General features: G+C 42.7%; 1 protein-coding gene across 1 annotated transcript; it reads left to right on the top strand. All coding sequences in view use genetic code 11, as the record gives it.

The window, feature by feature from the left end:
- Positions 1–1,701: 1,701 nt before the first annotated feature.
- On the top strand, positions 1,702–25,232 carry EGR_01241 (calcium-independent phospholipase A2; the record flags this gene model as incomplete). Its single annotated transcript, XM_024490490.1, has 13 exons — positions 1,702–1,812; positions 3,866–3,981; positions 6,647–6,942; positions 7,269–7,325; positions 7,753–8,225; positions 12,271–12,499; positions 14,164–14,406; positions 15,105–15,297; positions 19,972–20,371; positions 20,690–20,767; positions 22,676–22,825; positions 23,513–23,690; positions 24,961–25,232. 13 exons carry the CDS (start codon positions 1,702–1,704, stop codon positions 25,230–25,232), a joined length of 2,796 nt encoding a protein of 931 aa, XP_024355309.1.

The raw sequence follows: 25,232 nt of genomic DNA, 5'->3' as shown, positions 1-25,232 counted from the left end.
AGCTCCTTACAATTATTTGGTTTTCTGCCACAAAAAATCGCATGAACTTATTTAGCTACCTTATGCGTCCTTACCACTTATGCGGGTCCAGCGTTTAGTTAGTGGCTTCGTAAGCCATATACATGGATTGCATCCTTTCCCGAACGTGATCTTTCAATTTCTTCCCCAGTGTCAGTGTAGATTTGGAGGACTAGAAGCGAGGATGCTTGAAATAGGCGCATGAAAAAATTGCGTAATCATCAGAACGTGGTAGCCTACATTTTCTCGTGGTATCGAATGTGGACCCCTGTGGGGAGAGTCCTAGACGAATTGCTCATTGTACACCGTCTAGACGGCGAGTCGTTTTTTGGGGGAATTCATGCAGGCATCAGACAGTGAGCGCTTTTGGACATGGTTTGCCCAAGGGCAAGATGCAAGCTTGCATGCAGTGGAGGGGGAGGCGGAGGCTTGTAGCAATTCTTCTATTTCCCTTTACCTAAACAGTTGAGCCTTCTTTCTTCTTGAATGCCAGTACTTTAGTTCGTTTGTCTCTACTTATGCGGAGTTGAGATTTGATATCACACAAGAGGTGATAAGTGATTTTTCTGTGGTATCCCCAGGTCCTCTTTTTGATTTAATTGGTATTTTACAATAGCAGCTTGGAATGGAGTTTGGTCTCTGAGGCATCTAGAAGGTGGATAAAGGCGCGCAAGTTTTTAAATGAGCTTGGTGTACCACCGCAGAGAGGCTGGCATGGCCAAGACTATTTGCGACCAGTGTGAGGATTGCGACATGGTGATAGCGAATAGTTAGACCAAATCCAGGCACTCAAAGTAGTTTTCACTTCGTCTCTCAAAGGTGGCGTAGATGTGTTCGCATCACAGCAGGAAGACTCCCGGTAGCCTTCTATGCCCCAATTTATTCTCACAAGAGATTATATATTGCCTTGCCTCGAAAGTAGTCCCATTTCTGATTTGTTATTTGGCAGCTAAATTGGTTCTGCTTATTGTTCCCTAGTTAGGAGTAGGGAGGACATAATGGCAAATTTTCTTATGCGTAAATAAGACGCAGGTTTAAAATCAAGATATGTCTTTTTAAAAAGTTGGTTGTTTCAGTGAAATGAATTCTACTTATTTGGCACTTTAGTTGGGAGTATTTGTTTGAAAAGCTGATAGATTAGACTTATGGTTTTAATGCTAAGGTTATATTTGTTTATCTTTGTGCATTGTCTTTTTTCCCTTCCTTGTTTTATCCTGCATTTATTTTCCCTTCAAATAGGTCTGTGGTGTGTAACTTAGATCAAAAAGGCATCTGTTTTGGCCACTCACTTTGACGTGATCCCTTGGGATCGTAAAAATTCACAGTAATGGATGTTTCTCCGCGGTCTTCAAGTTACACTCATCTACGATTTGAAAGATAAATGTGTACGGAAGAAAATTTATTGTTAGCGTACCGAACTTTTGAGACTGATACTACAAGCAATACGAATCTGGTTAATATTGCCACCACCAAAGACAATAGTCTGCAGTCCCTTCTCAGGGGAGACAAAAGTGACCGTGAATTCCACTTTTATGAAATATATCCAGTCTAGAAGTTAAAGAATCTGGTTTTCCCTACTCCTGCTTCTATCCTTGTTATATTTGGTATGTGAATGGCTATATCCTATGCTAAGATCAAGCGATAATCGTTACCCAAAATAACATTGCTTGGGGAAGACTGGCGATGAAGCGCCTTGAGGCAGAACTTCCATTTTCCCCACCCCAAAACGCGGTATGTGAGTCGGCGTCCCCTGGTCCGGACAGCACTTTCTTCTGGCTAATCGACAAATCCGGAGTACTTTTGATGAAGGGATTTTTTTGCACCTAGAAGCAAGCTACTCAACAAGTTCGCGATTTCGCCTGCGGTCCATCACATGCACACACCATGAGCTTTTGAGAGTTCAGTTGTGGGCAGCGGCCAATGAGTGGATTTTTTGGGATACCCAAACGATGCCATGTTTGTTTGCTCAACAAACGTTGTAATGAAATACATCAGCCATCTCCTATCACAAGCCAATCAGGCGTCCATTTTCCAGTGCGACACTTTCATAACGCGATGCGCAGAACGATAAGCAAACGAATCTCCATTGTCTACCACCTGATATTAATGCACAAGCTGTGGAATCCATCTGTTTGATACCTTCTACAATTTCTTCTGAGTTGTTGTAGGCAGATGTCAACAGTTTCATCATGGCTCACATTAAGCATGCCTACAAGTTGTCGCCATTGTAATCAGTGGTGCCTCGTAACGGAGTCTTTTGAAAATAATGAGTCTGTTTTTGATTATTCATCACCAGAGTCACATTTTTAAAACAATTTCTAGGTTATACGTTTCGCTACCGTATTCCACAACCACACCGTCCCCAAATGTTGAGAGGAGCCACTACAGCTTTGAAACCGAGCTGAATTCAGTTCGGAAAGTAGGTAGGCTCCAGTATGCTGATATCCTTCTATGCCTTCCAAGCACTTTGTACGTCTCTATGATTGCCAACAGATTTTTTGGCTACCCTGCTTGCATATTCTCGATTGCATGTTTTCCTTCCTTGTGGAACCTTGTTTGAAGAAGATTTGCCTCGCCTAGAGATAATATCGACTAATAATATTATGTAAGCACAAATCTTGGTCGTGATTCTAAAGTGTATATTCTTTTTTTATTCTACTTGGTAAAAATGAACTTTGCAAAGGTCTTTTGTTACTCGTTAGGTAATTTTTTTAACTTTACTGATTTCGATCCTCCCAATTCCCTCTCGCCTAGACGCAGGGTTTTGCCTTGAAATGAAACATGGGATTTACCATTTAAACAGGCGACATCTCCACAACATTCTGCTTTAAATGCTGTCGATTTTATCTCGGTTGCTAAAAAATTGCCTCACTGCCCTTATTTTGTTTATTTTTGTTGATTCTTTAAAAAGACCTCCATGCAACAGTAGCTAGACGATATGCTTTCCAGTGGACTTGCTTGGATAGCTTGGAGTAGATGAAGAAAGTGGATATCTGGATCGATTTCTTGCCGATGTTTCATTTTTTTTCTGCCCTACTGTAAGAACAATCGCTTGACAAACCTTGGCTGCAGTGGCTGACTAGGTTAAAAGGGTCTCTTTACACTTCGAAGGCAAATGTTTCTTAAACTGATACAATGGTGCTGTTTAATGGTTCAGCTTCCTGAAGACACTATTCCACATTTCAAGTCCTTCTGATCTTACCAATTGGCTTTACCTTTTGTCTGTTCGGGTCAATTGACTGTCAGACGAATCCTCCTGCTTTTCACCAAACTAGAAACCTACTCACTGTTATCAATTTTTTCAGTCTACAGTTGGCTGTAAGGATCATCAACTTTTTGTAACCCCGATTAGTGATTTAACATTTCATCGTCCCCTTGAATACTTCGCTGTAGGCTATTTTTGTCTGGATTCTTAGCTGAACTAGCTTTTATTTTGAAGATATATTACAATATTGGATTTTTGTTAGGAAGTGCTGTGGATTATGTTGTTCTTACTTTTTTTCGCCTTTGATAATCTTGCCTTTGTTCACTTGGAGGACTGATCAAAGCAAACGAAGGAGGGTGTTTTGTGTATTTTCGCTGTCAATGGATGAGGCGCGCTCACTACCTTGTTAATTGCCTCAGGAAATTCGGCTTGAGCAAAGAAGTTTCAAATATTTCTAACAATTTGGGGTGCTTCGTATTTGATCATCCCTTCAACCTTATTCAGACGCTAGATGTGAGTGCTCCCACTGAGTTCCATCTAGAAAATTTCATGACCCATATGAACTCTACCTTTGTTAACTAGAATAGCTTTTCAGAGCGAACATGGCAAGGAATACCATCCTTTTGTTCTTCTTTGTTGTAGCGATGTCAGGACGTGCACATCGTTTATGCATTGATAGTCTTCGAGGCAGATCCTAACATCACCGACGCAGAGGGCCTCTCCCCACGGCACTGGCTCTGCCAGCACGAATCTAACGTGTGAGTTCTAGTCCTCTCACCTAGAATCATGGCTTGTGCGGAAGCTACGGGGCTTCAGGATGCTAAGCCTCTAGTTTTTTTAATAATCTTTTTAAAGGCTTTGCTTGTAACTGTTCCGTGAATCCCAAAATAATGTTGCTTATCGGGGTCCAAGCTCTTTATGAATACTGTATTACAGCCTGTGCTTGCGTTCCTCTCGGTCAAAGGTACTATCTATACCAAGTTCTTAAATCCCTTGTTAAAGGGCTAAAACTGTTGATGGAAGTGTTCTCAGGGAAACACACTCTCGTATGATTGCCTAGCAAACTCAATACGTGCTGTTCCTAAGTCCTTAAAGTCGTGGATGAACTTAAGCCTGAGTGCTTATCCATGAGCGGCTCTTTCTTTACGTGAATTTGTTTTCAATTTACCTGTTAGAAGAGATAGATTTGATGAACTCACGGGCGCCTCGCTGGAAACATTTAATGAGCAATGAAGTCCTTGGTATAGGCTGAGGTTAACTCTTCCGGGGGTTAGGTCGGACAGAACCCCCTATTTTACAGCCTTGGTGTTAATTAACTTGCTTTCAGTGCCAGAAAGTTGTAGTGCTAAATGGGCCGATCAGTAAATCATCAATTTTTCTTTAATATAAAGCATTAAATTAAATTTCGCTGCCATCATTGAAGTGATCATGTGCTTTCTTCCACATTTTCTGTGTCTGTTTAGTTTTTACCTACGCAAAGTAATTCCTTATGCACTGGAGTTGTTGCCTATTAGTGATTTGCTTTTGTTGATCAGATGAAAGATTGTGTTTGTTGACCCGCTGTGTTAAAATTTCGTGTGAGCCCTTAGGCATCGTGAAATAACTTTCTCGTGACGTATTTTCATCATCAGTTGTTGGCCTCCTCAAAGCATTTGTTAGAATTAATACAATCAATCGCCTTCCAGTATTGCATTCTTATCAAATCTCTCCTTTAAGTTGAGTAAGTTTCCTATAAATTGTCGCCGGGTTAACCTCTAAATAATTCATTTTCTCACACGTTTTTTGTCAGTGTGGCAATCCTTGAAAGAAGTAACATCTATCTCTTCTTCCATTTCTAGGTATCAGCGGAACACGATCAGGTAGGTTCCTATCGAATTCTCCCCTATCAGGATGCAGTGTTTCGTCTTCTCAACCCTGGGCAAGTTGTAGTTCTGTGCTCGAACTGTATCGGGAATGGTTCATAGAAACGTGCGTAAAGATCCCCATTCCAACTGGTCATTTGTCTTCAATTTTAACAGCTTCATACTGCTTCAAGATTTGTGGGGACTTTTAGAGGTACTGTGTGTCTTTACTAGTTAGGTCGAGTGGAAACCAAAAATATCGGTCGCTGGATATTTTGATTCCTGTGCAGTGAATGTGAATCCTTTTTTCTCATATTGCCTGCCCAAATTAGGTAAACTTTAGTCGCTTCTCTGGATTTATTCCCACAGGACATCAGACATTCATGTTGCCGTTTAAATTGAAACTTGGTTTAAATGTGGACCCTCATTCGATTCAATCGTTTTTCCCCTTGATCTCTCGGCTAACCGACTCGTTGTAAGATCGAAATTATGCGGTTTGACTGTATGATCTAGTGCTTGGGACAACTTACAAGTACTAGGCAACCAAATGCGTTCATACAGTTTTCGACTGTGACATATGCACTTGTAAAACGCATACAGTGCCTTAGTGACATGGATATGTGTCATCCACCATCGACACGGTGCTCCTCTTATTGGGCTCTCGACTCCTCGTCTTAGTTTCAATTTACCCCCATTATCGTAAACTGTTTGTTGTACCTGATGAATGTGACTGTAGCCTGTCTGCTCTGCGAATTAAGTGGGGCTCGCCTCAGAAGCCGAAGGATGCAGCCGTAGGATGTGACACTCGAATACGCGGCTCAGAAGTGGAAGTAAAAAATGAATTCAATCATAGTCCACTTGCGGTTAGGTGCATTTCGATCATAATGATTCTACAGTTAGATTGGCCTTGTTAAAGCAGGAACTGATGGACCTACATTGACTTGGAGGCGATAGTTATGGAGGCTAGAAGGCAAATGACCTCTATATGTCATGCATTCGTAGATAACAATACGATTGTTAGATCACCACTTTTTACTTCGCATTTATGAAAATGCACTGATTTTTGTTTTGCATTTCAGCGTTCTTTTAGCTAACGCAAATATCCTTTTTGGTTATCTCCGAATGGTCCACTCACTACCTATCTCACAACCTCAGGTGACTGAGGAAGGAATTATTCGCTTACTGAAAGCTAGGCAGTTGCGGTTAAGATTTATCTACTCGATATAACTTAAAGATTCACATTAAGTAAAACTCCTTTGCTGAAACCAATTGGAACGGTCAGGGCTAACTGGTTTAAATAAAATGCTAGCCTTACAGGTCAGTACAGCACAAGATCTCATGCTACAAAATCTGCCCTTGAAAAGACTTCCTGCCACACATTCGGGTAGGCGGAAGAAAGATTCCATTTCATGCTGTCTCATTCGTCATTATCCTTCTGATGATATTTTTCTAGGTGAATGCAAAATTTGAGCAAATTGCGAACCCGCAATCTGATAAAGGTTGACCACTACCACGAATACTTGTAGGGTGAAGAATTTATTTGGTTGAATAGGGTCTAACCAGCCGAAATACTGCATTATAGAGACGCAATACTCTACGCTCTAGATGTGGTTCAAGCCCAGCGCTGTCCTCTAGGTCGAGCCAACTGCACCTCAGGTTGCATCTCCCCGGAGGCCGTCTCACGTCGTAGTCAACAGGCGGATTGTGTCAATCAGCAAGAGAGTACCTGCAGTCGCAGTTCTAGTTATACCTACCTCACCCAACTTCTGCAGGACATGCCTTTCGCTGCGTTGCGCAGTAACACAGATCCCACTGGTGACCTCTTCAATGGCACTCCACCAGACCCTGTGCTAAATAATACTAATCTCACGAAAGATCGTAAGTTCTTTTTTCTTTTTCTTCCTGTAAATATCTCACCAATATATAGAGTACGTGAGTTCTCTCCGAAGGTGTAGCTTCGATAATCTTTATCTTGAATCCACACCGGATACCCTCCTTCCGTGATTTTTAGGCGTAATGTCCAGTTAGAGGTTTCAGGATTGATGATCCTTTGTATTAGATTCGTCTGCCGCTGCCGTCACTGTAGGGTTCGAGTCCTCCTTGAGGACGATATAGGAAGTGTATGCGCCCGAAAGAAATTTTATTTTAGGCATGCATTGTTTTTTTCTCTTTTGAATGACGTCCTTGTCATTCTCCTTGACCAGTCATCTGTGTTGGTGCTCTTACAACCATCCACGAGCCGGGAACGATGATCGCACGAGGTGAGAGGACATTTGATCCCAACGTTAATGACGGGCCCTGTCGATTTCGATAGATCCATTGGATCGATAGGTTTCATTGAGTTTGTGCTGCTCAAGACCCATCGTGACTTTACAGCGGATTCTGCCATCTACGGCACGTGTCTTCTTCAACGATTGTTCTGTTCTCTTGTATCTATCTGACAGAATCAGAGTTTTCTTATTTTGCCCGTATTTGCCTACCAATGAAATCGGTGTAGCGTCTAAGTCCTTCCTGAAGATTTTATTGGGTATAAGAGTCCAGATAAAAATTTGTGAATTAATGCGCGACTGGAGTTCTATCTCAAAAGGCTTCTGACGTCATACTACCAAGATTGTGGTTGAAACCTGCAGTGACTTAAGGGTTCACATGATTGAATTACGCATCCACCTCTTCTCCTTCTTTTGGTAGTCGACAATGATCTCTTCATCTACCTCTCTGGAGGAAACCACATTTCTCTTTCCTCCTTTTCTTCCTCAAAGTCCCCCTCGCCCCAAAAGCGCTCCTCGGTCCGCGGAATTTGCTCTACTTCGGCGATGCAGACCGTGGCTGAGGTCTCCTCTGATGCGGAGGGCAACTCACCAAGGCCCGAACCGATGCAGACGGAGGTAGTGGAGGGGGATAGAGCAAGTCCAACAGCGACGACGCAGAACCCCCAGTCGTGGTTTCGTCGCACCATCGTGTCGAGGTTTATCTCTGCAGCGTTGCCGGGACTGGACAGTCTGTTTGCCGATGAGGCAGTGAGACCAGAGAGCGTGGAGATGGGACCTTTGCCGTCACCGCAACAGCCCCCTGAGACAGAGAAGGAGCATGTGCCCGTAGACGAAGTGGATGTAGATGCCAAGGAGAATGGGAAACAGGAATTGGCAGTGGCTTCTGTTGAGGTGAGTTAATTCTAGTGATTCCTAATGATTTTAATTCATGCATAGGAAGACTGGCTATTGATAATGTTCGAAATCGGTTGATGGTAAGTCTTATTATTTTTTATCCGAGGTTTGGTTGTTTAAATAGGGCAAATAAAACGGGAAATTTAAATCCTTGAAAAATGGAGCGGTTAGCAAGCGGGAATGTGGCCAACAAATTAACTGTATGATAGCTTAGCTGTTCCACAAAATGATCTTTCAGCTTCAGGACCTGGATTGGGGTCTTGTTGGATGGTGCTGAGTTAGAATGAGCTCTCAGGTAACAAAACAAATTTGTGCGGTCTTCTGTGTAGCTCGAACCAATGGTTTGGTGTTGTAAGACCCATGTGATTGTTTATCTCCATGCCTCGTAAAGCGTAGAGGTGTGTCAGTCTCTCATCGACACAGTGCTCTTTATTGCATTCTCTACTACTCTCCTCCCATTTTCAACCTGCTTTCATATAATAAGCTGCCAATTGAACTAGATGGGTAGGATTGGAGCTTGTCTGCTTTACGAACCACGTTAAACTTCTCGTAGCGCTTGTTGTGCAGCGTTTAGAGAAGATGCGGTTGGAGAATGTGACGATCATGAAGAACTGCTCGTGAAGGGCAGCTTCCAGGTATGTTCAGCATAGGGAATCATTGACCAACTAGTTTACACTAACATCGATCTGGAGGAGGAAGTTGTGGAAACTGCAAGGCAAATGACTTTCATCCACAGTCATTGACAAATGACGATTGACTTCAAGGGCTGTCACTTTGTCCTTCATCTCTTCACTTCACATTGTTAAACCTCATCCTTGTAAAAGGTGGGTTAATCGACTAATTGATTTGGGATAAGAAAGTGCTTTTGTTTTTTTTTTTACTCCAGCGTTTGTTAAGCAGCTTTGAGCATTAAAATAAACCAAGATGGTCAGGAACTAATTGGGAAATAGCTAGTGAAGTTTGATGTCGTTCTAATCGTCTGAAATCCATCGTTATGATAAAGCAACTAATTAGTTGGCTTAGTTTCACTTCTTTCACGTAAAAGTGAATCGCATTAGTGCAATTTGTTGGTAAAATTGACGAAGCTATGGGTAGTTGTCCATCGAAAGGATGACCTGCCGCATTTGGCGGTTAAACAATTAGATTGAAGTCACTTAAGGTCTATGCGATTAACCGGAAGGAATTGGTGAGGTTGAGAGCTTTGCATGAAACTTTAATGCAGCCCTTATTCGTCCTTGGCACGGACTCACAGTAGTGAATATGAGGTCATCAGATTGGAGGTGTCGGATTTAAGTTTAGCGGTCGATATATCTCAGGGTTCATCTCATGACTCTCGAAAATATCGATGGTATCACCTCTTTAAATAGACATTGTACTCTATGGTTCTCCGAAAATTGTGGTGAATTAGTGAAAAATTCGTACTATTTTTAAGTGTCACCTCCAACGTGGAATCAAAGGCAGACACAGTTTAAGCAACTTGAATTATCGACAATAGCAGAGGCGTCTAGCGGATAAGGAAATGTCACTACCAAACTGAATTCACCGTGTTTTGGTATTTTGAGAGAAGATTCTCTTTCTGGTAGGCGATTTGAATCGAGCAAATGAGATTAAGGTGGATAGTAATGAAAAGAATGTATTTAGCGAGATCTAGCCTATCAAATATTCCAATGGTACTAGGCTCTTTGAAATCAATCGGGGTGACGGAGAAGCAGGTACACTGAATTTGCTTCCACTGAACAAAGGTAAAACATCTCATAATTCTGATTCCACCAACTGTGAGTAATTTACGGTTAATCCACTGGTACCATGAACTGCTGAAATTGAAAGATTAATAGATCGCTAAACACCCTAGACCTTGTGAGGTTAGGGCAACTCCTTGTGGATACTGATCTAAGTTCAAGCTATCAACTGTCACCTCAAAAACATTATCAGCTAAATTTTGGCCTAGATGGCCTCTCAATGAAAGTTATAACTAGTTTGTGTGTCCATTGGTTTAGACTCTTCTAAGATTATTATAAATAATTACTTAACCTTGCACATAAAATATGGATACTTATGCTTTTCTATTCACACTTCTGCGTCCTTCTCAAGAAAAACGGGGCAAATTTTTCCCCTTAAGTTGAAAAACGAATTCTTCCTTGTCCATCTCTTGAATTTCAAGGCCTGATTTTCTATGTTTGGTTAATTTTTCCCAATCGTTTACGCCTGATTGCATCCTACTTTCATGACGGATCTTGGTGTGCTAATCGGCCATTCCAATAGAATGTTTAAAGAATAAGTCACAGTTTGAAGTGAAAACTTACTCTTGAATCAAGCTTTTCATGCCTTTGAAAATGTAGATCAGCGTCTTTCAAAGTGGTTTTTATTCACCCTTTTGAGTAGGGGACATCAAAAGTCCGCGCTCTTGTGGGTGGGTGCATTATAACGGCTGAAAGTAGGGGGGCTGGGATACCAGGTGCTGAGGCCAATATAATCATGAAGGTTTATCCATGAGCCATGCAAGCTGTAGCTAAGCCTTCCTCGGTTTAAAGACCTAGATGCAAACCTTGGGATTCGTCGCTAATGTTTGGATATAGATAATCACAACGTGAGACCTTGAGTGAAAGACCAAGGAGGCATGATAGAAATGCCATTGACTGGTCATGAATTCATCGAAAAGTTCGTTGTTGAATTTGCTCTTTTCCTTTTTTACTTTTGATTGATAAAGAATTAGTGTCGAAATTAAAGTAGCATGATGGTAACTGAAACGGCAATGCTGACGTACATTTCGTTATGTCGGCAGGATAAGAAAATGGACTAGTTATGCCTCGAATGCTAGTCATAGGTAGGTGATCTCGGTAACACAAATAGGACCCAGAAGGTCGAACGTCAAAGGAGTTATGAGTGGGAAACCTTTCGGCCGATTACTTTTGGGTTCTACAAGATGCATGTAAAACCCCTGGCTAAATAACCAGATTTGAGGCTTGACAATTATCTCCAATATATGGGTGTGGACTGTCATATTGATTCTAAGATCCTGAAGGGTATTCGAGGAGGAGTTCCATAGCTCTCATTAATGCAATCTGGCCATTCTGAATCCTATTTCTAGTCTTCGCAGCTAACCTTCCCTTATCTTAGTTGCGCAAGACCTAACTATACCACTTAGCTTCGAAATTACTGTGAAAGTCTTGTCTCACTGTTGTCTGCATTGAATACGGGGCAAGTTTATTGCAGTTTTATGCCTCGGAAACGTTTCTTTTCTAACTACCTGGCATATCCTATCCGTTTCCTTATCTCTTGCATTCAGCGTTGTCTAGGGCGTAAGCATACTATCGGCTTCTTGATAGCTTCTTGTCTGTCTGCATTAAATACAATGTATTCGGTGATCTCATTCACTAAAACCTATCTGCTCCTCTTCAGCGTGTTTTTTGTTGATTCGACAGTAATCATTACCGTATTCTTGTCCATTATTATAAATTCCACATCCCTGTGATCTGTGTTGTTGGGTCTCTAACCTGCTGGAGGTGTAAACAACTTATTTTTAAGGCAGAACCCCCACAGAATAGACCTACACATCTCATCCTTCTTTATATCGGTCGTGAGGAAGGTCCTCTACTTGAATAACTCGAGTGCTTTATTGCACTCAGTTACTTTGGGCGAGCCTCGGATTTACTTCAAAGGTAGTGAATAAGCTCTGAAGAGGAGATGTCAATTTACCTTTTTTTGAGAAAGATTCTACCTAAAGTTTTACTACAAACTAAGTTTAGGTCGATGTAGTGACCAGTAACATAGACATGTTCCTGCTTATTCTTACGCTTAATTTTTGCGTAACTGTCTATCCGTCTCTGTCTCAAAGTCGAGTTCTGAGCTTCAGATGGATTGTGAAGAAAACAAACCCTTTAATATACTTGATATGAGACACTTATATTACCTCAGTCGCATGATTGGCTTATCTGCTGTTTTATAGTCTTTAATCCCAGCTCAATCTGTTTTATTTTGGGTATTGGGGTTCATACTGTAAAATAATGGGAGTTTCAACTTAGCAGCTTTATCATCTCTTCAGCCTCTAGCCACAGGATTTGCAACAGCGTCGGCTCTGGAGACAATAAAGCCTCAGGAACTCCATCACTATTATTTCGAAAATCATAATCAACAGGAACAAGAGCAGCAAGAACAAGGATCGCATAACCATCGCCACCTCTGGAGTCGTGCCATTCGGAGCTGCTCAGGTCGACCCGGTGTGCCATGTTGTCTGGAGCGAAACGCTCGATGCTTTTCGGCTGTGCATGGAAGTAAGCTAGTCAATTCAGCTTTTCTCCCTCCCAACTACAGTCTAGTGTACTTTGAGGGAACATTCGAAGAGGCACGATCGCTCAAAAAGGGTTAAAAATGGGAAGGTAGTAGTTTCTAAATTCAAAATGGGTTATTGCCTGCAAAATCTCATAACTGTCGGATTCAACCGACAGTGTTCATGATTTACCTGGTTACTGAGAAGGTAGGATTTGTGGTGCCGCTGTTGCTTCATTGAGGTAACATTAATTACATCTGCCACTTTTTTTTCATTTCACTCAAAAAATCTTCCACTTCTTATTGCAGTCACTTACCAGTGTGATTAAATATTTTTTGGTAAAGGCGTTTTATTTTTCTGACGCTACTGTCCTGAAATTCTTCCGCTGTCATGGTTACAGCTGTGGCCGAATGAACTGCTGGGAAACTTCACATCTATTATACCTTTATCGTAGTTTATAACCTAGATACAATCCTCACTTCTCAGACTTTTCCAAACGTAAATAGTGATATTTTAGCGAAAACATAGGTCCAAATTAGAACCAAGTTCACTTAGGAGCAGTAACATAAGGTGTGATGTGTGTATATATGGGATAGCTAGAAAGGACCAACCAATCGGGAGAGGGCACAGCCACTTCAGATTGGACGGGTAGTGTATACACAGGATGACTAAGACGAGGACGTGAAGCTAGCTGGTCCTCCTAACAGTCATCGGCATCACACGTGTCAATGTACCCCTGACCCAAAACTCCACGATGGAGGAAACTTGACTCTTATAGTGGGTGCACATACTGATAGGTACGAATTTGTGAACCTATTTGCAGGATGTCCAAGACCAGATTGTGGCCAAGCGTCATTATCTTAGATGGATAGCTTTTATATCAAACTATAAAGTCGTCCGGCTTATTGGATCGAAGTATGCAAATGACACGTTTAGACGTGATTGCTTTGCATCCTAATTTTAAAACGAAAATACGCAAGGCCGAAAAATTGCTCAGCGTTCTCCCATGAATCCTTCCACCTTTGATCTATCTTTTGCAAAAATGTGAAATTTTCCTGCCACTTTCCTTGAGGCCATATGGAAGACCCCAGAAGTGCATTTTAATGCATTCAGAATACTTCCAAACTCGTGCTCATTCCTTCCATCTCAAGATGGCAACTTTATCAATTTCCTGCAAAAGCATTTTTTAGAATATATTTTCTTTTTGGTGTCATGAGTTAAAATATGCTCAACTCTTCTCCAATAACTACTCATCTGTCTTTCTGGAAATCACTACCCATAGTCGTGGCTACGCGTCAGGAGTGTTCTGCGTCGGTTACTTTAGTACGTCAATTCCGTACTTTTTATTCGTATGAGAAATGATGGCAATTCTGTGAAAGGGGAAATTTTGTTAGGTACACATATGTCTCTAGAGGTTAATTGGTACTCCTGACACGCTGACCTTCCACCTGCGCTTTTCTCCGTAAATGAGGAAATGCTTTTCCTCCCTTTTTAGTGCACTTTGTGTATGGGGTTTCGCAGCCATTTACAACCTGGAATGGCAGTTCTTCTACTTATATACATATGTGATATGCACAGATTTGATCAAATACTATCGAGACCATGTTAGGGGGTATCTCGAATGCTTCACCAATGTTTGCTTAATTTTTGTCTATTGCTGCAATTAAGGTGGTGGAGGTATCAACCCGAGTCTTCCCTTGACCACATTCTCCACAATATGTCAACCTACAGAGGATGCGGCGTCGGAGAACATGCAGAGAGACGCAGAGGGTTTTCGGGCAAGTCGACGCGGCTACCGGGTGCTATGTCTCGACGGTGGGGGTATTAGGGGGCTAGTTTTGTGCCAGATCCTGCGAGCAATCGAAAAAGCGGCGGAGAGGCCTATCCGCGACCTTTACGATTGGGTGATTGGTGAGTTCCTACTGTTAGGCCTCTCTTGGGACAATTTCGGGAAGAGAGTTCCAATTAAATCGGGACTTTTGAATTGCTAACACTATTACCTGGCAATTTTTAGTTTGCAACGATCTTTCCTAATGATTGAACCTGCCTTTCTTTGTCATTCGTGCTGAAATATTGGCTTTAAAAGCTTCCACTGTCTTGGCAGCCATTTTGATCTCGAAATGAAATTATTTTGTCTCATATAATAGTGTGATCTACAAAATTCAGCTTTCAACCCTTCTGTACCAGTCAGAAATCGGGAGCTATCTCGACACGCAAGGGTTTTAACCTTCCGAATTGCCTGATGTTTCTAAAAATCGTATTGGTGACTTAGAAGCCAACGTGGCAGAGAATTCATCACTGCCTGACTTAAGATTGTCATTTGAAGTTTTGCATCACTCCAAGCCCTTACTGTGGTCCATCATCGGAGTATGCTTGAAGCCTCCTGTGGATACAAGCATTCATGGGTTATACGGCTCAGTTCATCATCACACACCCAGCTTGCTTCAGGTACCCCTTACCATCAGTAAATGTCATTCCTCATTGACAGATGCGGATTGGCTAGTAGTAATAAGACGCACTCAGCACTTACTGCTGCCCTTTGTAGTAGTATCCCTTCAGCTTATAGCTCGAGCTTAACACCCCCCGTATTTTCCCTGTTTCCTGTATAGGTACGTCCACTGGAGCTATGCTGGCGTTGAATATCGTGCAGGGCAAGTGTGTGCGCTACAACCGTTGTCTGTATTTTCGACTAAAGGAGAAGATTTTTGTGGGTAATCGGCCCTATCCTACAGAGGGATTCGAGAGTCTTTTGCGTGAGGAGTTTGGTGAGCGATCAGTCATGTCTGACATCGCGGACGTGAGGTAAGTTTCAGCTGATAATGTGATCAAATCGTATTTCCTGGTTTTCTTATCTCTCCAACTCACAAAAGAACAATATTTATTCTACTGCGGCAAATCGAGTTTCCTACCCCTTTTAATCCGTAAAACATTACAGTTACCTTTTTGTTCTACCTGTGTCATAGTGGAAAACGTCTGCGAACTAATTATCAAGTTTACGCACACTCCTACCTTTTTGTTCTTTGCTTGAAAGATATGGAAGGACGAAAGATGTCGAGCATATCCTTGGTTGGATATCTCATAGCATTTTAGCTAATTTGGTGAAAGGTGACACAGGATGTGGATCACGGAAAAGACCTGCAAGGATAAGCTAACACTTTGTAGGTTGGGCGTGAGAAGATTATTCGCCGAGGTGTGCCTCAAAAGTAATCTCCTTATTTCATGTATTGTTAATAATTGCCCCATTAGGGCAGTTGGATACCCTCTATTCTGATGCATGAGTGAAAATGCTGCATTTTTGGACAAACTTGGTTCCCAATTTCCACATCTGCTCCAATATAGTTGAAATAATCTTGTTTGGTAAGTGTTAGATATGCCCATGGGCGAGCATATTCCAAGGCTGTGGTGTATGATGGGAGATTTTCATGGTGATGCAGACGACCTGCAAGACCAAAGCAAGAAAATATTGTATGTAGTAAAAGTGTGAGGTGTTTATTTCAGGTCCTTCTGTCGTGGGCAGCTGTTTACCCACAATCTTTCTCGTCTGTTTTGGGTTTTTTCCCCATCTTTGTTGTTGTATCCATGAAAAGACCTAGAAAGCTACCATTTTGTTAGTTCTTTGGTAGACAAAGCGGAAGGTGTCGAACCTAGACTATCGAGGTGGCATCAATGTGTTACCAGTTCTACTTCTGGATGCGTCGTAGTATTAAAACCTCCTTAAGGAGGTGATAGAGCATTGCAGAGGCGACAGGTGGGTATACCGTTCAACTGCAATGTTGCATAACCGCCTGTTTTCATGAGAAGCTGGGCGAGGTTTCGCTTGAAAGGCAGCTTTCTTCCAGGGAGAAAATTGTGCCATACAAATGCCAACTTTTAATTCACTATTTAATTTGTTTGCTGGCACTGTGACGAGTTTAAAGTGAAGCGACTCTTATCTAGTAAGGCGACTTGTCACAATGAAGTGAAGGTGAATTTTAATTCTTGCGACCTTCGTGTTGGGCTTGATCCACGTGTAATGTCATGTCAGAAGTGGTCGGCAGTAAAACACGTCTCCATTCACCTATATTGTCCCATTCATCGCCAAATTTGTTGTGTTTTATTGATGCGTGGATTTTTATCCCAGCTTTCTCTTGAAGTAAATTTAATTTTCTTTACTTCCAATTTCGTGTATTCTTCGTCATCTCCTTGTGCGAGTCGCGTAGATTTACGCGAATTTCAAATTCGTAGGTACTAACTGAGAGCCTACACTACACCAGTACCGTTCGCAAACAATTGACTACATGCTTTATTTTGTCCAGGATTCGATACGAAATATTTCCTTCCTTCCTGCCATGTTTGCACCATCTTGGTGGATACTACTGGACTGCAGCTGCTGTGAGACTCTTGCGGCACCCTTTAAACTTACAAATCTGAACCTCATTAATTGCTCAACACTTTGGTGAATCACTCTTGGCCATTATTCACTTGAATGTCCTGTGGTTCGCCTGTTCAGTGCCACGAACTTAGGTCGACTCACTATTTTTAGATAAGTTCGTCTTTTTTAAATGTTACACTTAATGTGAAAAGTCCAGATCGCGTCAGTAGCATTTAGGAGACGTTGAAGGTGAAAGAACTCTAGTTTAGAAGAACTACGTGTCATATACTGGTTTTCGGAGGGCCAATCATGCGTAGTTAAATGCGACTTACACAGCTGACATCAAGGGCTTTTGGATTGGAGCAGAAGTGCTTATAAACCTAGTACTTCTCTACGTATCTAGGCTTCGTGCAAAGTAAGCTTAAGTCTTTGTTAAACTTGTGTTACAATTTAACCAAATAGGTTTTGGCGATTTCTGGTAGTACAAAAACCTGATAACTGCAGGAATTTGCCAAGAATTCTGCTTTTATGATTAGTTTCTCTTTTATGAAATCCAAGTATGATGGAGTACAGAGGAATGAGGAGGACTTTCTTCCCACTGATTTATTAGCCCTTACTGTTCTGATTTTGTCTTGAAAAGACGTTTTGCCTCGAGTTGGTACCCGTCGAATGGACAAATCTTAGCCATGATTTTTGGCCCTCTACAGTAGAACAAGGCATAGTGAACAACCTTGTCTGTAGCTCACAGTCTTGTAGGGTAAAGCATTGGGAGCTCTGGAAGTGTAGGATGGTTAGTTGGTAGTGAATGAGTGCACCGTTTTTGGATAACCGACCATTGCAACAGAACGCAGGAGCCATCTCTTATCACGAGTCAGTCAGCATTAAACAACCTTTTATCAACGCCAATTCTCCATCAATGGAAGGCTAAAAGTGAATAAAGCAATGGTAATTCTTCAAGCTTACTGTCTGTCTTCTCTTGTTAGTGGATGCTGGTGGCAGTAATTTGCCCGGTAGCTTCCAGTATGACTTTTATTCCGAGTCGATGTCGATGTAGGTGTGAACCAGTTGTTCCATCACCACTCACACTAAATATGTCCTGCCTGTGAGTTACTCTTAACACATTGATCTCCGGTAGTTGTGAGGAATAGTAGAGGGTAATTTCTCCTCCTTATGAAGGGTTTTTCAGAAGGCTATTCACCCACCTTTGAGGTATTGATAGACAAAGTGACATTGTTGGTTCCACCGCTTCTGAAATGTGCAGTTTTGCTGGCGCATACTACACTTTCTCCAAATGATATGCAACAAGTGTTGAGAGAGTTTTCTGGAGCCTCGAAATCAAGCTCCACATGATTTGTGGAGCGGACGCGTCGGAATCGCATGCATGCGTTTCGACTGACCTTTTTATGCAGTGGGATTTGGAAATAATAGAGATATAGCAAAGAGTATGATAAGGAGGGTTTTCGAAGAATGCGACAGGGCCTAGGAACGACTTTAACAAACAATTTGGATTTGGAAGTAAAGCATCAAAATTGAGAAGCATCATTGTAGCGTTCGATGCATACAGCAAGTTTGTTATATGCTACAAAATTACGATGCCTAAATTGACTAAATTAATGGCAGATCTCTACAAGATTCTAGAATTCTTATGAGCCATCGAACTGACCCGCGAATCTGACTCTTACGGTATCATTTAGCAGGAATTATGAGTTCAAAAGCCTCGTCACGGCCATTACCAGGCGCATTCAGCTGGACTCAACTTTCTTGTTTGCTCCGATTCTCTGGGAAATTGTTCGAAGCAAACTTCTCTGTCTTTTCTGACACACCTATAGTGGCTTTTTTAAAAAGCCTTGTTCAGTCTATCTACTGGGAAAAAGTATGCCTTATTGTTCCGAATCCGTACGCTTAAATTAAGATGTAGCTCATTGGGTTGCAGCAGCAGGCCACACCAGTACAGAAGGGAGCTGGGTGGCTACAGCCACGGATGAAGTGTCATGGTGTACCAGGATGGTAACCGGAACCGCGGACACTGAAAAGCATCTGAATCAACTTCAATTATGCGCCAATGACTCATCAATTTCTCATCGGATAGCGTCAAAAGTGAAAGAGATGTCCAAACCCATTGACAACTTCACACATTGAGATAGTAAAATTTCAAGAACTTGGGCTTGTTCTCGTGTTGTGGCTGTTTTGACACTACATGGGACACCTAACAGAACTTGAAGCTTTCGTGATTCAGGTCACACGTAGATCCAACCGATCCTGCAACCTCTTCAACAGCTGTTTTTCCCTTTCTCTCCACTCATTTGTCAGTTCTTCCAGTGACTAAAGCTGAACGCCATGGGTGCTCTGCTTTAAAACTCCCCACCCACTTAGAGACTACTTCAACTTCGTACTGCATGCTCAAGCTGAAAGCGAGAAAGTTACACGCACCACACAATTTCAAAACTACGACAGAATGCCGTTCCTCTCTGGCACAATTTGCGCATCAGCTTTGCACCTCCAACTTCTCAAAATGTTTACTCAGCAAACCACAAGAGTGACCGGCTTTCCAGACGAAAACGTTCACTCAAAGGCAGGAGGCCGAGGTGACTAACTGCTACTCCTCCAGCTTATCGGTTAATGGTGTCAAAGGTGGGAACCTCAAGAAGGTTGTTGTTTGCGTGGCTTCGTGCAACTTGATTTGATGCAGTTTGTATAGATTTTTACTCTTGTGGTTTGTGGGTATTTCCACTCCTCAGCATGCATAATGAATGAATTCAAGCGTTCGTTTCTCTTGGATTCCTCCAAACGATAATTTGAGGCTAACCATTTATAACCGCCACTTAAATTCCTAATTGAATTTCACCCTCGACTGAGTTACTTGTTAAGACTGCAATTCTTTGCAAATCTCATCATCTGAGGAGAAGAGGCAAAGATCGTGATGGATGGCCAACCTAGTCCATAAAAAGGACTCACTTCAATGATCTCGGTGGTAGTGCATTTCTTCGATCAGCTAGTCACTTTACTTAATGCCCTGAAATGATGATATTAAATGTTGGGCGTCTAGTTCAACCAGATCGTTGAGGGAATCGCGTCACTAACAGAGTGATGAAAAAACTGAGTTCTCGATTTTTTTCTCTTCTTAGAGTTTCAGTCACAGCTCTGCGAGGCGACCATTTCCCTCCTCGCTTGCACATGTTCCGCAACTACCCCGCACCATATGAACGAACGGAACGACTTGTGTCGGAGCTCCTCGAAGCCCGTTCCCCTCGCGTCGCTGCTTCCACCTCCTCCACCTCTACCTCCATCGATACCAGTACTGTCACGCAGGTGACTGACAACTCAATGACTGCCGACGTGTCTTACAAGCGCCTGCTAAACACCTTCCTACGTGACCTCTTCGGTGAGACTATCCACGAAGTGGGTAACGGGGGGGAGGACGAGTCGAACCTGCAGGAGTCCGTCGTCTCTCTCCTTTCCTCCTTCTCCCGACGCTACATGTACAGTTTCAGGGGTGTGGAACAGCCTGTGCCTACTAGTGAGCAGGTGGGTTGACGATAGACCGCGATTTTTTTGGAAACGCAAATATCCACTCTTCTTTAAGAATTTGGGAAATATTTGCTTTTTGCCAGTTTGTATGAGCTGCTTGTTTGGCGTTGTGGGACCATATTAAATCACTTTCCTGGAACTGCATCTTTTATAGGTTTTCAGGTGTATCGCACAGGTCTTGAAGCCTTCTTGTATAATAGGTCACCCAAATTCGACTGTCGATATTAAAGCAGGCGGAAGTGTGGTAGGCTAGCTCTCCAACTTCGACTCGATTTTTGCCCTGGAGCAAAACCATTTTTCTTCACGGGTGTTTAGACATATCTTACAGTTCTTAAATTCCCCAAGTACACTAAACTGCTAAAAATCTACGAAATGACGGCCGACGAGGTGGCCGTAGGTTGGCTGGAGCCACTCTCTAAGTCATTGAAGTCTATTACTTAATTTATTGGAATGAATAGATCAAATGGCTGCTTGTAACGAGGGCTGTCCAAGGTGAACAGGGACTTTTGGTTTTAAAAGGGGAAATAATATGCGTGATGGGATAAAGATTACATTATTTCTCGATACAGTCTCCTACTGCCTCTTTTACGCTCCCATCACAGGCGCGTCAATGTCCAGCATGGACTAACTCTCCAGACTAGTAAAACTTAGTGAATCTCCATGCTTACAGTTCCTAAAGAAGGACTTCTATCTTGCGCAACTTCGTCGCACGAAGTTATGCGTTGATCAGACATCAAGAATGAGGCTTTCCAGGCGCTGGCTGAAACTCACAGAAGTGACTACCGGAACTGTGGGCTAGGAATCGTTATGCTCGGAATAGTCATTAGTACCGCTTAAATGTCTTACTGTTGTTGAGTGCCCCACCATCGTACCGTCCTCGATGTCCGTTATATGGCAAGGTATTCACCAATTTGGGTTTTAGCACACCTACTTTCCCAGGCATGTAGCCACTGCAACTGTCTTCTGTCGCTTTCTCTACGATGCCCTAACTAGTCCGCGACACGTGGGCCGTCCAAGGTTTCATGCCTTTCCATCGTATGCAGGTGAAATCAAGGTCCTCGATTGACTGTGCTACCCGTTTGGCAGCTTTGTTTGAAGCTCTGCGCTTGGAGTTCTTGCTACCTTGAGCAGTCGGTACATTGACATTCCTCAAAATGTCCCGCCAATTGTTTCAAATAGTTTTGCTAGTAAATTGCCTTTTTCCTCGGATGGGAAACTGCGTCCTTTTTTGCCATCTTGCTCTTTAAAAGCGAATTTTCTACAATTATTTACTAGTTACCTGTTTCAAGTTATCTAAATTGCACAATTGTAGAACGCTTTAGATCAAAAGTTGTGGAGAATATTCGTTAGTCTTTTTGGACCTTTCTTCACTCCTTTAGTCAAACTTTTAGGTCCTTTTTTTAGATTAGCCTTTTTTTCTTCCCCAGGGATTACTTTCGCAGTTCAAGCGAATTCAAACCTGCTTTGTTCTAAGAGTTCACTTCTTTTTTCGATGAGGTGGTCTCCCTCCTCTTCATAAGGTAAAGCGCTTCGGCGTTGGACTTTGATTAAACTAACGATTGTGCAAGACACTTGTTGCAATTAATCCACCACCTCTAGGTGGATAAAATGACAATCCTTCTGCAATTTACTCCTCTAAGGCGAATATCAGTTCCCATGGCATTTTAGTAAGCTCATCATTTATTGAAAGGTGTCTTGGAGAAGCTGGAAGATTCCCCCTCCGTGAGTGCTTCATAGAATTCGGGCTTTGAAGGGCGTGAAGTCTTCTGCTGCACAATCCTTTTGTTGTCTCCTCATAGTTATTTGGAAAGTTTTCCTATTCTGATTCACGCACCGTAATCAGTAAGTCGGGTCCAGCCATCGCATACTCTTATTGCCTTTAGGAGTTCTCAGATCGTATGATAACCCGTGAATTATTCTGGCAATTAATAGAATCCAGCATTCATTCTAAGGCCTCCTTCAAAAAGTGTGAAACCACTCTCCTAAAAGTTCGATGTGTCCAAGTCTTCGAACTTTGATCTTCAAGTTCATAATTTTTACAAGGGTATTCTATTGAATCAGACGTTTGCTGGATCCTCGAATTAGAATGTGGGAGAAGCACTTGATTTTTAGCGTTTCATCCACTTTGTAGGACCCCTGTGTTTCAGTTGATCTACGATCTCCGGACTAAAAAAATTCGAGCATGATATCCTTGTTCCTTTGTTATTTCATAAGATGCGTCATCTATTGATGAGCGCTTTTGAGAGAAAGGCGTGAAAGCTGCTGGGTAGACATTCTGACTCCGTTGTTTTTCACTTTTAGCTTGTCTGGCAAGCTGCGAGGGCGTCAGGAGCAGCGCCCAGCTACTTCCGCGCCTGCGGTCCATTCCTCGATGGTGGTCTTATTGCCAACAATCCCACATTGGATTTGCTTACTGAAGCACAAGAGCTTAACATTGTTCGACGCCTTCGAGTACGTTTTCTCTCTACTTCCATTGTTTAGCCAAAAAGTACTAATTTTACCTCGAATTACCCTTTAAATGGATCCATATGCGTCCTAAGAGGGCATGAGATTCATGGCATAAATGAAATCTGTCGTATTATTTTCTGCTCGTTTGATGAAATAGAACAAACTAACCAACCTTACCTACTGGTGACTGCGTGATTGCAATTACCAAGATGCTATCATCTTTCCTCAGGAGTAGGCATTATTGAGAATGGACAATCGATGAATACTTGTGTTGAAAATACCTCCAAACTCACAAAACGTTCCTGTTTCGATTTGCTGGAAGTTTTCATCTTGGTGGCTAATCTTCGACTGTGTCGTACTCCAGCTCATTCCCTCCTGATTCGGCGGTGCCGCATCGCATACAGACGATTTTGGTGCTAATAATGCTACTAAATTGGGATTCATCAGGCCCTGTAGATACGCTGGACCGAAACCACTTGTGTCTCTAGGACGCTTCATTACTCTGTCAGTTGTCGCAATCAAGTGCGCTCTATCTCCTGCTCACTCAAACCCGCCGACACAGGCCCTTGTCTACTGATTGCTCTGGCTGGAAGGTTGTCAGCATCGGAGCTGATGCACATTAACCTCAAGATGCTCATAAGATGGAATTCTGCTAAATCTGGCCTACCGCTTTCTTCGTTTCCATCACAGCGTGAGCCGGCCATTCCAATCGCCTGTGTGACCTCCCTGGGCACGGGCCGAGTGCCGCTGCGCGAGGTGCAGCAGTTGGATGTCTTCCGACCGCAGAACATGTCTGAGGCCTATCGGGTGGCTTTGGGCGTCACTGAGCTCTCGCGGATGCTTGTGGAGATGGCCACCATGTCAGAGGGTAAGACAGTCCCTCCTTCTATCTTTCCTTGCATCTGAGCTAGTTGTAACTTCATCACTCACACTAGAGATGACTGGACTGTGGGTTGCCCTTGACACGTTCTCTAGTAAGTGTAAGCGGTAGTGGAAGGTAGTCCGTCTATCTTTGAGTTATCAACAAGCATAATTAAATAGTTAGTTTAACCGCCTCCAGATTGTACGGTCTCGCTGGCGCATACGACACCCTCTTCAAATGCTATGCAACGAGTGGTACGAGAGGCTTTTGGGAGCTTCGCAGTCGAGCTCTCCTCTATTCGTAAAGTCGACGAGTTTAAATCGCATGCATGAATTTCAACTGGTACTTTACGAATTGAAGGTGGATTGCAAATAGGAGGTAGGGAGTACACAACACCGGAAGGAGCACCGCGCCTACGGATTGACGCATATGTGTGCTCCAAAATGTACCCGTAAACGTCCACATGCTCTTGGTATTTATAATAAGTCCTTGGCGCAGGCTGTACTGAAAGTGACACGAGATTTTGGTCATCTAATAGCAGGAAATATGTGTGGGGCAAGAAACTGGCTATCTAATGCCTTTATTCTATTACTACCTAAGAATTTTTTAAAGGGAGGCAAATACCATTTTTAGTATCACAAATGAGTGTTAGGCAAAACCTCCGTTTTTTTCGGTTGGGGTTGTTGTCAGCCTATTTGTGAGGGTTGTCGTAGGTAGCTGTCAAATCCTCGCAGTGGCTATCTACATTTGGCAGTTCTAATGTTAATATTGCCAATGCTCACTGATGTTTTGCAGATCTCGAATACGCTCTTCAAGTTTCCTCAGGAACAACAATAGGCCCCCTGTTTATAGAACCTACCAGTAGCTGGGATATATTGTCACTCAAAATCTGGTGATTAGGGTTGTTTGTTGGAGCCGTAATGTAGGTGCATTCTTTCATTTATTCGAAAAACGGAAAAATTGAATCGAGGCGAACGGTTGTCACAACCTAGGTGCATGTATCACATGTCGTTGACATCGAGTTCTGATGGTAAAATCAGGACGTCACATTCATGTGACGCTGGCAGCGAGCGTGCTAACGAGTTGATACAGGGATATTTAGGTGCCATTGCTTCTATGGGTAAGAGCAAGCTACTGAATGAATGAGCGAGCCAGTTACTGAACGAACGCACAAATGGGTGAATCAATAGATAAATGAAAAAGAAAGCGAGGTTTTTCAACCCCAATTCGTTGTTCATTTACCTTCTGCTTTCCTCTGTATCTCCATCTTCATCAGGTCGTATCGTGGAGCGTTCTCGAGCCTGGTGCAGTTCTCTTGGAGTGCCTTTCTTCCGCTTCAGTCCACTGCTCTCGGGGAACGTGGCGTTGGACACCAAGGACACACGGACTATCCTGCAGATGTTGTGGGAGACAGAGGCCTACCTCTGCAACTGTCGTGATCGCATCTTTCGACTGGTGGATTCCCTTCTACTCGCCTCGGATTCGCCTCCGGCCTCTGTCAACAACGTCACTGCTACTGCCCACACCACTATCTCATCCCCGACTTGA

Source organism: Echinococcus granulosus (assembly GCF_000524195.1).
Source record: "Echinococcus granulosus chromosome Unknown EG_S00004, whole genome shotgun sequence".
Taxonomy (NCBI): domain Eukaryota; kingdom Metazoa; phylum Platyhelminthes; class Cestoda; order Cyclophyllidea; family Taeniidae; genus Echinococcus; species Echinococcus granulosus.
Note: the sequence above shows the minus strand (reverse complement) of the source record. Positions and strands in the feature narration are given on the sequence as shown.